This window comes from Microtus pennsylvanicus, chromosome 12 (genome assembly GCF_037038515.1).
Source record: "Microtus pennsylvanicus isolate mMicPen1 chromosome 12, mMicPen1.hap1, whole genome shotgun sequence".
Classification (NCBI taxonomy): Eukaryota; Metazoa; Chordata; class Mammalia; order Rodentia; family Cricetidae; genus Microtus; species Microtus pennsylvanicus.
Genome location: NC_134590.1, coordinates 60,318,427 through 60,331,236, shown reverse-complemented (window position 1 = coordinate 60,331,236; position 12,810 = coordinate 60,318,427). Strand labels below are relative to the sequence as shown.

Genomic DNA, 12,810 nt, shown 5'->3' with positions numbered 1-12,810 from the left:
AAATCCTCAGACTGCATCTGAGCTCCTGTCTCCTCCTGCCTTATATTCTTCTCTCTGCCCAGCTATATTGCTCCAGTCTCCACCTCCCTAGTGCTGGGATTAAAGGCCTGTGATCCCAACTGCCGGGATCACCTTTGTGTAAACTCGGTTTCTCTTTTATATAAATTCAATCTCATGTAGCCCAGGGTGGCCTTGAACTCACAGAGATCTGTCTACCACTGTCTCCCAAGTGCTGGGATTGAAGGTGTGTGGTCTTCATGGCTAACTAGTGGATTAGCTCTGCACTCTGATCTTCAGGCAAGCTTTATTTATTAGATTACAAAGTATTACTACAGAGGGATGCTTCTGTTGAGCCAGGTTCCGGGGGGGGGGGGGCAGTGTTCCAGGCCCAGGAAGCAGCAGGTGCAGACATTCTGAGATCCTGTTTACCACCTTGACGTGGTCACTCAGACCACACCTATAGTGCAGCGTTGTGTGCCAGGCTAGGACTGGTGTCAGCTCCGGGAATCTGTCCTGCCTCTGACCTGATTAGATGGTTGAAAATCCACAACAGGCAAGGCTTCCTGCTAGGCGGTGACTCAGTCCTTCTTCTGCCTGTGTCTCTGGTCTCATCAGTTAAGCAGGTGGCCACTGAATTGTTGCTCAGTGGGCTTCTAAACTTCTGATCAGGTGACTAGTTTGTTCCTCTAACTAGCCAGTCTCGACCAGGACTTTCTCTGAGCCTGGCATTGTGCTGGACCCCGGGGAGTGGGTATGATCTAGGTAGGTCCTTCTTCTTTTCCTGAGGCTTACTCTTTGCAGGGGTGTCCAACCTTTTGACACTGTGACTTGATGTTGGGAGTTACAAATCTATTGGGCTGTGTTGGTGGCTCTCCTGGAATGCAAACAGCCATTGGACCTCAGGTTGGGCACACTTGAGAGTCTAGAGATAAGACAGAAAATACACGCAGGGAAAACCAATAGGGCAAGATGACAGAGATCAGCCTTCAGCTATGTATGCCCATCAAAGATGAAACAGGGCAACTTTAGCTTAGTCTTGAAGAAGGATGAGGTTTTCCCATAAGGGCCAGATGGTCTGTGCAAAGGCCCTATAGCTTTGGTGTGTTGGAGCTCAGTGGAAAGATTGCTTTCTCTGCTTATTGAAAATGCCCGTAACAGATTGACCCTAATTTGAAGGGATTGCCAAGGGAGAGAGGTGTCTCCATCTTTGGCCACACACAGCGCTGTGTCATCCTGGAAACCAGTTCAGTGCAGCTGGCACAGTCTCCTCCCCAGGCAGGCTCCGGGCAGCGGGTCGCTGGGTGGTGAGGAGAACAAGGCTACATTATGAGAGTTTCACAGCCCGGCTGTGGGCAAACAGAAGGCCCGAGTGTGCCCAGGGACAGCAGACTGCTTAGAATAGATCATCGAGCTTGGCTCTGGGAGCCAGGAGAGCAGCCAACAAGAACCAGGTCTTTATGAAGGGGAGACCCAGCTTGGCATGAAAGGAGAGCATGCATACCTGCCCCTATCTGCTGCCCCTGGCAGGCCTGTGGCTCTGGGTGATGTCACAGGCACACACACTTGCAGCAAACAAAGTTTACGGGTAGACTGTCTGCTAGGGGATGGAGTTTCCCAGCTACCTTCCCTCTGCCTCCCGCTCCAGGACACAGACAAATGAAACCTGTGGCCAATGGAAACAGCCCATGAGGTTCTGTGCACTGGACGTGAAGTGGACAACTCTCTAAGCCTAGGAGGTGGGCTGCAGAAGCCCTTCCTACAGAGACTGGTGGTCAGAGAACAGCAGCCACACGGCCAGTTCCATAGCTGGTAAATGACAGATGGGCCATGGAGCTTAGAACTGCCCCAGGCCGGGCCTGGTTCACACTGCAGTGTACCTGATGTGTGTGTGTGTGTATGGCAGAACTCTTACCACATTGGCTATGGAGAACATCGCTCAACATTGCATGGCCAAACAGCCGTCTATGAAGACTCTGGGGCTCAGGAATTGGGTGGGACTGCACCGCTGAGCCTGGAGAAGCTGATCCTTGATCAGTCCTCATTGCAGGACCAGGCCGTCCATCAGGGGCCTCAGCTCCTCTTCCAGCCTCTCCCCACAGCCCTTCCTGGTTGCTGGTTGGGGCTTCTTCACAGTGTATATCCCTTTAGCTGAGCATCTTCATGGAAGGGGGCGGGGACAGGACTGCTGTAGCTGGTCATGAACACTGACCCAATTTCAGCCATACAGGAAGACAAGATTGGCATAAACGACCTCTGAGCCCAGCACACGTGGGACTCGGCAGGTCCTCAGAAGACTTTCATAGGTCCACTGAACTCATCCATTCTCCATCACTGTTTCCAAAGGAGGAAACTGAGGCCCAGGGAGCTGAATAATTGATTGACCAAAAAAGACAGCTTTGCTGGGCATTGTTACACCACACTGCCCCCTCGTGGCCACAGGCAGTATGTCCTGAGCACAAGGCTAGGTCTTCTAAGGTGTTAGGATCCCGGCCCTCCTGGGGCTAGGGCAGGGTCCTGGGTAATGGCTGCCTTTGGTGTTAGTGAGGGATGGAGGCTCTGTAGACCAGATAAGCTCCGTGACTCCTCACGTGGATCTCCCGGTCAAAACTCCCACACGACAGACTTTACAGACAGGAGAGGCTGAGGAACTGGTCACAGTCGCTTCGCATCCACCCCCACGGGACCGCTGCTCCTTTCCTCTCTTCCTTCCTAGAAAATCCAGCACCCTCCTCTTAACCCCATGGTGCTCTCTGGGTTCGTGCTCTGGAATGTGTCTCTACACAAGGGGGTACATATTTGTCTCTTATTGGAATAGGAAGACGTTCTGACCTCTCCCTCTCCCACCATCCCTCTCCCCTCCCTCCCCTTCTCTACCCTTGACCCATCTCTGGCTTTTGAGACAATATCTCATTCCATAGACCATGCTGGCCTCGGACTCACAATCCTCCTGCCTCTGCCTCCTGAGTGCTGGATTATAGCCACATACTATCACAATGGCCCCGATCTTTTTCCTGGAGATCACCTATGAGTTTCACTGTCCCTCCAGATTTACCCGGTACCAGTCAGGATAAATGAGTGGGATGTTGAGTCCCACATGTAGAAACCACTTCAGCCCCGGTGCCAGAGTCCTTCGGTCTTTACTTAAAAAACCTTATAGACAACAAACAAACAAGCCAGGTGGCAATGGCGCACACCTTTAACCCCAGCACTCTGGAGGCAGAGGCAGGCACATCTGTGAGTTCGAGAATACAGAGTGAGTCCCAGGACAGCCAGGGCTACACAGAGAAACCATGTCTCAAAACAAAAACAAGCCGGGCGGTGGTGGTGCACGCCTTTAATCCTAGCACTCGGGAGGCAGAGGCAGGAGGATCTCTGTGAGTTCGAGACCAGCCTGGTCTACAAGAGCTAGTTCCAGAACAGGCTCCAAAACCACAGAGAAACCCTGTCTCAAAAAACAAAAAACAACAACAACAAAAAACCCCAATACCTGATAGAAGCTAACACGGTGGTCCATGCCTATAACTCCAGCTCTCACTAAGGATGCAGAGGATATGGCCATTCTTGGTTGCAGAGAAAGGTTTTGAGGTCAACCTGGGTTACATGAGACCCTGTCTCAGAAAAAAAAAAAGAAGAGAAGGAAGGAAGTAAGGAAGGAAGAAGAGAAAGAGTAGGAAGAGGAGGAGAAAAGTAAATAAAGACCTGGTGGAGAGGCTGCGTGTTACCCTTGTGGCCACCCCAGAGCCTTTTAATACGCTGCTTCTTGAGTTCTGCTCTGCCTCCTGTTGTATTCTGGACATCTTCTGGCTCCGGTTTTGGGCCCAGCATAGGCAACAACACTGGGCACTCTGCTCCTGCCAGATAAGATGTCCCCTTTCTTAGCCAGGTGGTGGTGGTACACACCTTTAATCCTAGCACTTGGGAGGCAGAGGCAGGTGGATCTCTGTGAGTTTGAGGCCAGCCTGGTCTACCAAGTGAATTCCAGGACAGTTAGGACTGTTACACAGAGAAACCCTGTCTCAAAAACAAAACAAAACAAAACAAAAGCTGTCCCTTTCCCTAGACCTCAATGCCCCACTCAGAATAGAGACAGCCTCTCCGTGTTCACCTACCTTCTGCTGCCCTGGTGCATTGGACTTGGGCAAAGTCACACCCACAGCCTGCAGATGACCTGCTAGGGCCTGCTCAGCCCCTGCAACTACAATAGCCAATTCCCCAATGATCCCTTCCCATAGAGCTGCTGTGTGCACTTCTTCTTGGCTCAGTCTCTCTGGAGAACTCTAACTGATACAGGGCACCAGAGAGAAAGAATTGGGGAATGGGTTGATGCAGGGATGCAGGAGGGATAAGAGAGGGGTGCTCCTTTAAGGCATGCACACACAGCAGGCTGGCAAGACATGGCTATAACCCAAGGACACAAAAAGAAGAGGTTGGAAGAAGATGCCTCCAAAGCCGAGGCCAGGGCACACTATGGGGACCAAGAATCTTGCAGGTATCAATGCCTGCTCAACCTCCGTGTCAGCTGCCCCTTCGTTCAGTTGTCCCTTTCCATTCGTCCCCGGTACTTTGATAGTACTTTCTAATAGGCTAGTCTCTAGACGCCACTGGTTCAGAATGGACAAAGGGGACAAAGTTCAAGCCCTTCCCTTAACCAGGAGACAAGAATTAAGTAAATAAATGACCACGCTTCTCTTGGGGGAAGGTCAGAGCTAAGAAGATAGTGCAGAGTGAAGGGCCTGGCGATCATAGGGCCTATCAGATGGTTATTCCCAAATATTAGCATGCACCCTTCTCATACGCTACAGGAAGAGGAACAGACATTGTGCCTCAGCTTCTGTCCATTCTGTTTTGTGCTCTGTGCGTCTATCATGGAGGTCCGGCTATTGTGGCTGAGTCCGTCTGAGAATCTTGGACGACGGAGTTTGAATTCCTTAAGGCTGTGCCTGGAAATGCTGTTTTGGCGCCTTCCCTGCGCCTGTAGCGCCCTCTTGTGGGAAGGAACTGTTCTGCAGCCAGATGATCCTGAGAGGCTTTATTTACGTGACCACATTTTTTTTTTTTTTTTTTTTTTTTTTTTGATTTTTCGAGACAGGGTTTCTCTGTAGCTTTTGGTGCCTGTCCTGGAACTAGCTCTTGTAGACCAGGCTGGCCTCGAACTCACAGAGATCCGCCTGCCTCTGCCTCCCGAGTGCTGGGATTAAAGGCGTGCGCCACCACCGCCCGGCTACATTTTTTTTTTTTTTTAAATCTTCCTCCAGCCCGCTTCACACCACCGGGAGGATCCCCTCCCACTTTGGTCGACGAAGAGCCTAAAAGGAACGCTTTGGCTCTCCATTGACGGGCTGATGGCTTAGGTCACTTTGGAAAATGTTCTTGACTTTATAGCCTCTTAGCATGTTGAAGGTCTTCTTAGAAAACGTGAATTCTACACATGTCCTGGTGCTGTTAGGAACAAAGCTCGCACGGTTCTGCTAGAAATACCTGTGCTGTGTTTAACCAGTGTAGTCCAGGAACCATGGCTTGGACTACTCTGGCATCCGACTTCTGCTACCAATCTGCCTTGTTCTTGCGTTAGGAATCACATATTTTCTCTCTGTGTTCTTGACCCTCCCATTGGTTTCCTGGCAAACATGACTTTATTTGTTTTCCTGTTTTGATACGATACCCAGATATGGTATAGCTTACTCACGGGGCCAGTCTGACTGTCAATTGACAGACACGTGAATTGTTACTGCTGAGAATCCAGGCAGGTCAAGCAGGGCCCATAGAGCGGCCATCCACTTGTTGGTCACATCTGCATGTGGTGAGGCCGGCTGGTTAGATAAGGCCACAGCCTTACACAGGACACCCTGGGCCGCTCCCAAACAGGAAGTAGGTAAGTAAATGAGAAGGTTGCTGCAGTGTCGTTGGACTGTGGTTGGTTCCTGTGGGAACCGGCAGCCCACAAATTTTTGTTTTTTTCTAGTGCCCATGAGAACTAACGAGAACATTGGGTAAAGGTCAGTGCATCTGTCTCAGAGTTCTGTGAGGTGGGGTGGTTGGGGGTTGGTGCACGTATGTGCATAGGCATGTGTGTGCCTATGGAGAGGACAGAAGACAGTTTTGGGTGTCATTCCTCAAGAGACACCCTTCACCATGTTTTTCTTTCTTTTGAAATGGAGTTCCTCATAGTTTACCCGAGTAGGCTAGGCTGGCCGGCCAGCAAACTCCAGGGATCCTCCTGCCTCTGCCTCGCTGGTATTGGAATCACAGGTGCGCATCACCAAGCCTGGCTTCTCTTATGTGGACTCAAACTCAGGCCCTAGTGCAGACAGAGCAAGCCTTTGTAAACAGACCCATCTCCCCAGCCAGACTCAGAGCTTTTCAAAGCCCCCTTGCCAGTATTAACAATGTGGGAAGCAAGGAAGAAGGAACAGGAGGCCCAGGGCTACTGAGCTGCTGCTGGTGCCTGTGAAGCAAGGGGGTGCACTGGGGGCAATCCAGTGACAACTTGGGTGCCACCTCTTTCTCTGCTAACAGCAGGCCACTCTCGGCCTCAGAACAGACAGTGCTGTGACCAAGTTCAGAAAGTCAGTCATCAGTCAGGACCACAGAGTAGGACTCCGCCTTTCTGTGACTCAGTCTCATACGGCCTGCGCTCCCCACCAGGCACCCTGAGCCCCTCTTTCATCTTTTTCACTTTGAACAGCAAGAAAAACATCCTTAGGAACTGACCCCACACCCTCCCATGAGGCCTCTTCTGAAGGCTGTGTAACCAAGCTAGTTAGAAATTCCAGGCCATTATTAGCATCTTCCTATGTGCGGTCTTAACCTCCACGCCTCGCGTGTGTATGTCTGTGTGTTTGTGTGTCTGTGTGTGTTTGTGTGTGTGTTTGTGTGCAGAACCTAGATCTGTTTCACCTAGAATGGCTGGCCAGAGACCTCCTGAGATCCACTTGTCTCTGCCCCTCGGTGCTGGGGTTACAGATGCACATCACCGTGCCCCAATTTTCTGCCCAGCTGGAGAGGTGGACTGAGGTTGTCTTGCCTGCACAGCAAGCACATTACCCACTGTCATCTCCCTGGTCCTTTTGTATCCCTTGTGTCTCAAGAACAACTGTTACCTTGGCATACAGCCATGCACAGTGGTTTACTTGTGGTCTCCAGCTGCTTCTGCAGTATAAGCGCAGGTGAGCAACCATGGGCCATATGCTTGTGATTTTAAAACCTTGGCCAACTGGTCTTTTGGGGAGTACCGACTGCTCCCTGTATTGGCCTGCAGGTTCACAACAGTCAATAGGAACAGTTTCAAGACAGCCCTGAAAGTTCTGGCTTGGGAAACAGTCATAGGCTGTTTGCTGCCTCATGTGTACACACACACACACACACACACACTTCAATCCAGATTGCCAGAGGCCGGCATCAGCTGAGAAACATTTTATATCCTGGGAATCTTAGCAGTTATACTTTTGCAAATAAGTAGACCTATCCTGGCTTGCGGGGTGCACATCCCAAGCTTTGCCAGTCCCACCAATTTATACTAAGTGAGGGTGTTCCAGACCCCACCCCAGCTGCAGAGATAACTTATAGTTAGTCTTTTTTTTTTTTTCGAGACAGTAGCTTTGGAGCCTGTCCTGAAACTCACTCTGTAGACCAGGCTGACCTCGAACTCCCAGAGATCCGCCTGCCTCTGCCTCCCGAGTGCTGGGATTAAAGGCGTGCGCCACCACTGCCCGGCAGTCTTTCTTATTTTTTATTTTATGTGCATGAGTATGTCTGTTCACCACGTGCATGCCTGGTGTCCTCAGAACTGGAGTTATAGACAGTTGTGAGTCTCCCCATGGTTGCTGGAAATTGAACTGGTGTCCTCTAGAAGAGCAGCTTCTCAATCACTGAGCAATCTCTCCAGTCCCCTGGCCTATATTTAATGAATGGGCTAGGAAGGTTTTTCTATGTGTTACTATCTTGGGAATAAGTAGAAGAAACAGTTTCCAAAGACCCAAGGCTCCTGGGGTGCCAGACAGTTGGAAGAGGGAGCCAAGAGGCCTAAAGGCAGCATTGCCAAGCAGTATGGGAGCACCTACATTCTTTTTGTTTTTACAAACAGGGTCTCACTCTCAGCCTAGCCTGAAAACTATGCAGCTCAAGTTGAAGATCTTCTGCCTCTGCCTCCTGAATGCTGGGATTACAGGCATTAGTCACATCTGGCTGCAACCTCCATTTTGAGGGCAAATGACTTTCATCTGATGTCCTATACCATGCCAGACAGCAACTCCTCATACCAAGTAAGAGGGTCACAGATCTCTACTAGAAACCCCTAAAGCATCCACTAGCTGGAACTCCAGACATCTGGATGTCTTAGAAATAAGGTTCACAGGTAAGTGTGCATGTTACCTTCAGAACCAGGCCTTCTGCATGGACCATCTGAAGGTACGTCATTAAAATGGTGAGTCTCTTTTCCTAATGCTTATCAATTTTTTCTCAGCCTAACTTACGATTTTCTAAGTAAATATGTAAGTAACATAATCAATGCATTACTTTACAGAATGTTTAACTTGTGCCCATTTTCTGCTCTATCTTCAGCAGGCTTAAAAACCATTTTTCCCCCTAGAGAGAGGTAAACAATCTTTTGTTCTTTTCAAGACAGGGTTTCTCTGCATGGCCCTGCTTGTCCTGGAACTTGCTCTGTGGATTAGGCTAGCCTTGAACTCAGAGACCTGTTTGCCATTGTCCCCCACTAGGATTAAAGATATGTGGCATCACTGTCCAAAGTAAACAATCTTTGAAAAAAAGATGTATTTGCACTCAACTGACTTTCTTTCTTTCCTTTTTCTTTCTTTCTTTCTTTCTTTCTTTCTTTCTTTCTTTCTTTCTTTTTCTTTCTTTAAGATTTCTGTGTCTTCCCCGCCACCACCTCCTAAATCCCTCCCCCTCCCATCAACTGTACTTCTGTGTCTGGTCGTGGGTTTGTGCATCTGGATGCAGGTGACCTCAGAGGCTGGAATAGGGCATCAGATCGATCCTCTGGGGCTGGAGCTTCAGGCAATGGCTGTGGGTCATGCACCACGCTCTCTGAGCCAGCTCCACAGCCCCTTATGTAAGCAATCTTGGGGTTTTTGAGACAGGGTGCAACTCGTTAGTACAGGCTGGCCTGGAACTCTATTTTCACATTCAGCGACTGTCATAGAAATATATTAATAACTAGATTCTGAACAGTAAATGTAGGTCACTGACCTACAGCTCTTCCTAAATTTATGTGTTCTTTGATCTGAACTACAAACCAAATGAATTAATGTCACCATACAACACAGGTCTATGAGAAGCCAAAAAAGAGATTACATCATCAAGTTTAATTATTTACTGAGACAGGGTCTCTTTATGTGGCCCTAGCTATGCTGGAACTCACTATGTGGACCAGGCTAGCCTCAGACTAATAGAGCCTCTGCCTCCTGAGTGTTGGGATTAAAGGCATGCTTCACTCTGCCTGGCTAAGTCTTTTATTTTCTGATATATGGTCTTCTTAGCTCTCCAAGCAGACTTGGAACTTACTGTATAGCCCAGGCTCTCCTGGTACCTGTGATCTTCTTGCCTGATTCCTGAGTGCTTGGATTTTAAATGTATGCCATCACACCTGGCTCCATTGTTGATTTTACTTACCTTCACCAACAGCAATACACTCCTCAGCTGAGTGCCTACTTGGGGCTACTACCTGGGAGAACCAACTTAGGGAACAGCAGTTTGTTGGTAAGAGAACTTTAAACATTCCGTATCCCCAAAGTGAAAGAACAAGACCCTTGGGACCAAAGGGGAAGGAGAATTGTGAAAACAGCAGCAAGGTTGGCTTTCCACACGAGTTTTTGAATAAAGAAGTTGCCTATTCTTACTCCACTACTCAAAACATAATTGACAGGCTTATTTACAAACAAAACAGAAAATACACTAAATAATTTCCAGAAGGAAATCTCTTTCAATGAAATCTAACATTTGAGTTAATGTGCTATAAATCAACACTGATAACCATACATTAATATGCTTGCTATAATAAACTAAGCCTTTGAATCATAATATCAAATACAACTTCAGAACTTGCTGCAACAAAACGCCCAGTTATTGTTGTCTTGAGAAGCTGTTTTACAATCTGCAAAGCTGAATATGATACTAAATAACCGGCCATCTATCCTAGAAGGCTACAGAAAACTGAACCACTCGCTGTTAGGATTTAAGAATACAGCTTTAATTTTTTGGTCACTTTTGATCATATAAATATATAAATCTTAACAAGGTAACACTGGTAACTCTAATAAAGGCCATAAAAATAACAGCTCTGCCATATTGCACAGGTAAATTAATTCAGTTGGCTTTCCCAGCCCCCCACCAAACAACTTTTGGGTCATAACTGGAAGACACGGGGATCTATACTCTCGACATTGAATAGTGACGGTATCAAGTCGTTTGCAGAAAATAAACTTTCAACAGTTCACATCCTGACAACATATACACCAGTTAGCAGGATCTCTTAACACTCGGAACAAGCGTCTCATTGGAGTTCCGCGGTAGAGGTGCAGGCTCAGAGCTGCGGTCTGTCCTCGCAGCCGGGAAAGTGGTCCTCGGTCCGAAACAGGACCGGCGGCTCGTAGGCGGCGCGCTGGGGCCCGGTGGGCGCCGACTTGAAGAGAGCGGGAACGCTGATGGTGTGCAGCAACCTCCGGAAGGCCCGAGGGAAGGTCCCCAGCTCGGCCTCGGCCTTGGTGACCTGCTCCTCCATCCTGGCCACGCTGCTGCCGATCATCCTCACGAAGGCCTCGAGCTTGTCGATCCGGCCGTAGATGCGCCTCATCTCCGCGGCTTTGGCGTGAATCCGCGGCACGCCCTCGCTCACCACGTGGGACGAGTCTCCGCGAATCATGTCCAGCATGCCCACGAACTCGTCCACCCTGGCCAGCAGGTCCTCCAGGCTGGCGTCCAGAGCCTCCACCTCGGGCCGCGGCCCCGTGGCGGGCAGCAGGCTGGAGGCGTAGCCCAAGGCTGCGCGGCGCAGCAGCGGCAGATCGCGACCCGGCGCGTCCTCCGGGCCGTCATCTTCCCACGGCCCGGACGCGCTGCTGTGGCTCTGCGATACGTGGCCGCTGTCCCCACTCCACGCAGCACCCAGCGGCTCAGCCTCCTCAGTCGAAGCCTCTCGCAGAAGGGTTCCGCCCGCGGGTCCGTCCTCCATGGCCCGCTCAGCCGCTTCCGGCGCTTCGCGGTTACGTCACGATCCCGCATTTTTCTGATTCCGACGCCGACTGAATGCGTCATGCTTTTACCAGTGTGCTAATCTGTCCACATTCCCAGTGCCCAGTCGGCTTCCTTCCGCCTTTATTGAGTGTGACGGTTGTTTCTACATGTTCATAATCCAAAAAGGATGACTATTAGATGATAGATAGGAAGATGGGTAGATGACAGATAAATAGATTAAGCCAGTCGTGGCATAGGCCTTTAATCCCAGCACTCTGGAGGTAGAGGCAAACAGATCTCATGACTTCAAGGCCAGCCTGGCCAGTTTTAGGGCAGCCAGGGCTGCATAGTAAGGCCCTGTCTCAAGCAAACAAACCAGTAGATGATTGGTAGCTGGATAGATGGTAAACTGAGAGGTGATAGTGTAAAAGGAATACAATAAAGTAAATCTAAAGATGTCCACGGAGGCCTTCTTGCTTATCCTCACAGCCGGATGACCCCTGTTTGTCCACCTGCCCTGTGTCCAGCAAGGCCACATCTCTCCGGATGGTATGATATTCCGAAGACCTGCCTGGGGAGTCAGGACTCCCAGCGTTTGAACTCAAGAGCAGTGCAAACAAAGCACTTCTCAGTTTTATTATTAAAGCAAGCAAAACATGAGGTGACATTTAAAATTAAGCAAATACTACAGCAAGAAAATACACCTGGTGTCATTGTCATCTTTGGTCTTGTGAAGAGCCAAGAATATTCCTCCCAGGCCTTTGCCTTTCCCAGTGTGATAATCCTTCACGTCCTTTGCTTTCAAATGAATTCACTTATTACGATTTATGTAGTTCTTTCTAGAAGGCCATCTGATGAGAAGAACATTTTGCACTGTGCCCTACCCATAGTTCACAGTAAGTTCACGGCTTAGGCTCCCATATCCATCCATTGTGTAGGACCCACCAGCACCCATGCAAGGTCACAAAATCCTCCCTATCACAGGGGCTACAGGGAAGAGCATCAGAGACAGTGGGTAGAGATGCTGGAAAAAGGAGAAACATCAGGGCCCAGCACCTCTGATAGGCATTCAAGGTCAAAACCAAAACTCATTTGTGTTCATTTGCCTGAAAAGATTTATCTAGAAAGCTGAGTTTTGTTTCTGTTTTTTTTTTGTCTTTTGTTTATTTATTTAAAGAATGATGGAAATGGAGAGATGGCTTACTGGTGAAAAACACAGGCTGCTCTCTCTGAGGACTTGAGCTTGATTCCCAACACCCAGATCAGGCAGCTGACAACTACCTATTGCTCCAGTTCTAGAGGCTCAGGTGCCCTCTTCTGGCTTCTGTGAGCCCCTATACATGAGTGGAGTACACTCACTGACACACACACAACACATACAATAACAATCTTTACAAAAAAGAATAGTGAATTTTTTGTTCAGATAATAGAAGTCCCTGTAGGTATTAATAAAACAAGTCATAGTGAATCATTTTTAAAGAATTGGAAAAAAAATGATATTCTCTCTTGAGTCCTCGATGTCAAGCAGAATGAACTTTGTGTAGCTTGCCAGGCTCCCAGTATGTTCTGTGGGGGACAGTGGTTTATGGACTCGCGGTAATGAGGTGGCAGAACAAG

The 12,810-nt window shown here is 49.0% G+C and overlaps 1 protein-coding gene across 1 annotated transcript; it reads right to left on the bottom strand.

Moving 5' to 3' along the window:
• Positions 1 to 10,188: 10,188 nt before the first annotated feature.
• Positions 10,189 to 11,220, bottom strand: Bloc1s4 (biogenesis of lysosomal organelles complex 1 subunit 4). The gene has a single exon (XM_075943750.1). It carries the CDS (start codon positions 11,189 to 11,191, stop codon positions 10,544 to 10,546), a length of 648 nt encoding a protein of 215 aa, XP_075799865.1. The 5' UTR covers positions 11,192 to 11,220; the 3' UTR covers positions 10,189 to 10,543.
• Between the last annotated feature and the right edge of the window lie 1,590 nt (positions 11,221 to 12,810).

What these genes read in the sequence shown, in the direction of transcription:
- Bloc1s4 (XM_075943750.1), bottom strand. Translation starts at nt 11,191, where the DNA reads ATGGAGGACGGACCCGCGGGCGGAACCCTTCTGCGAGAGGCTTCGACT.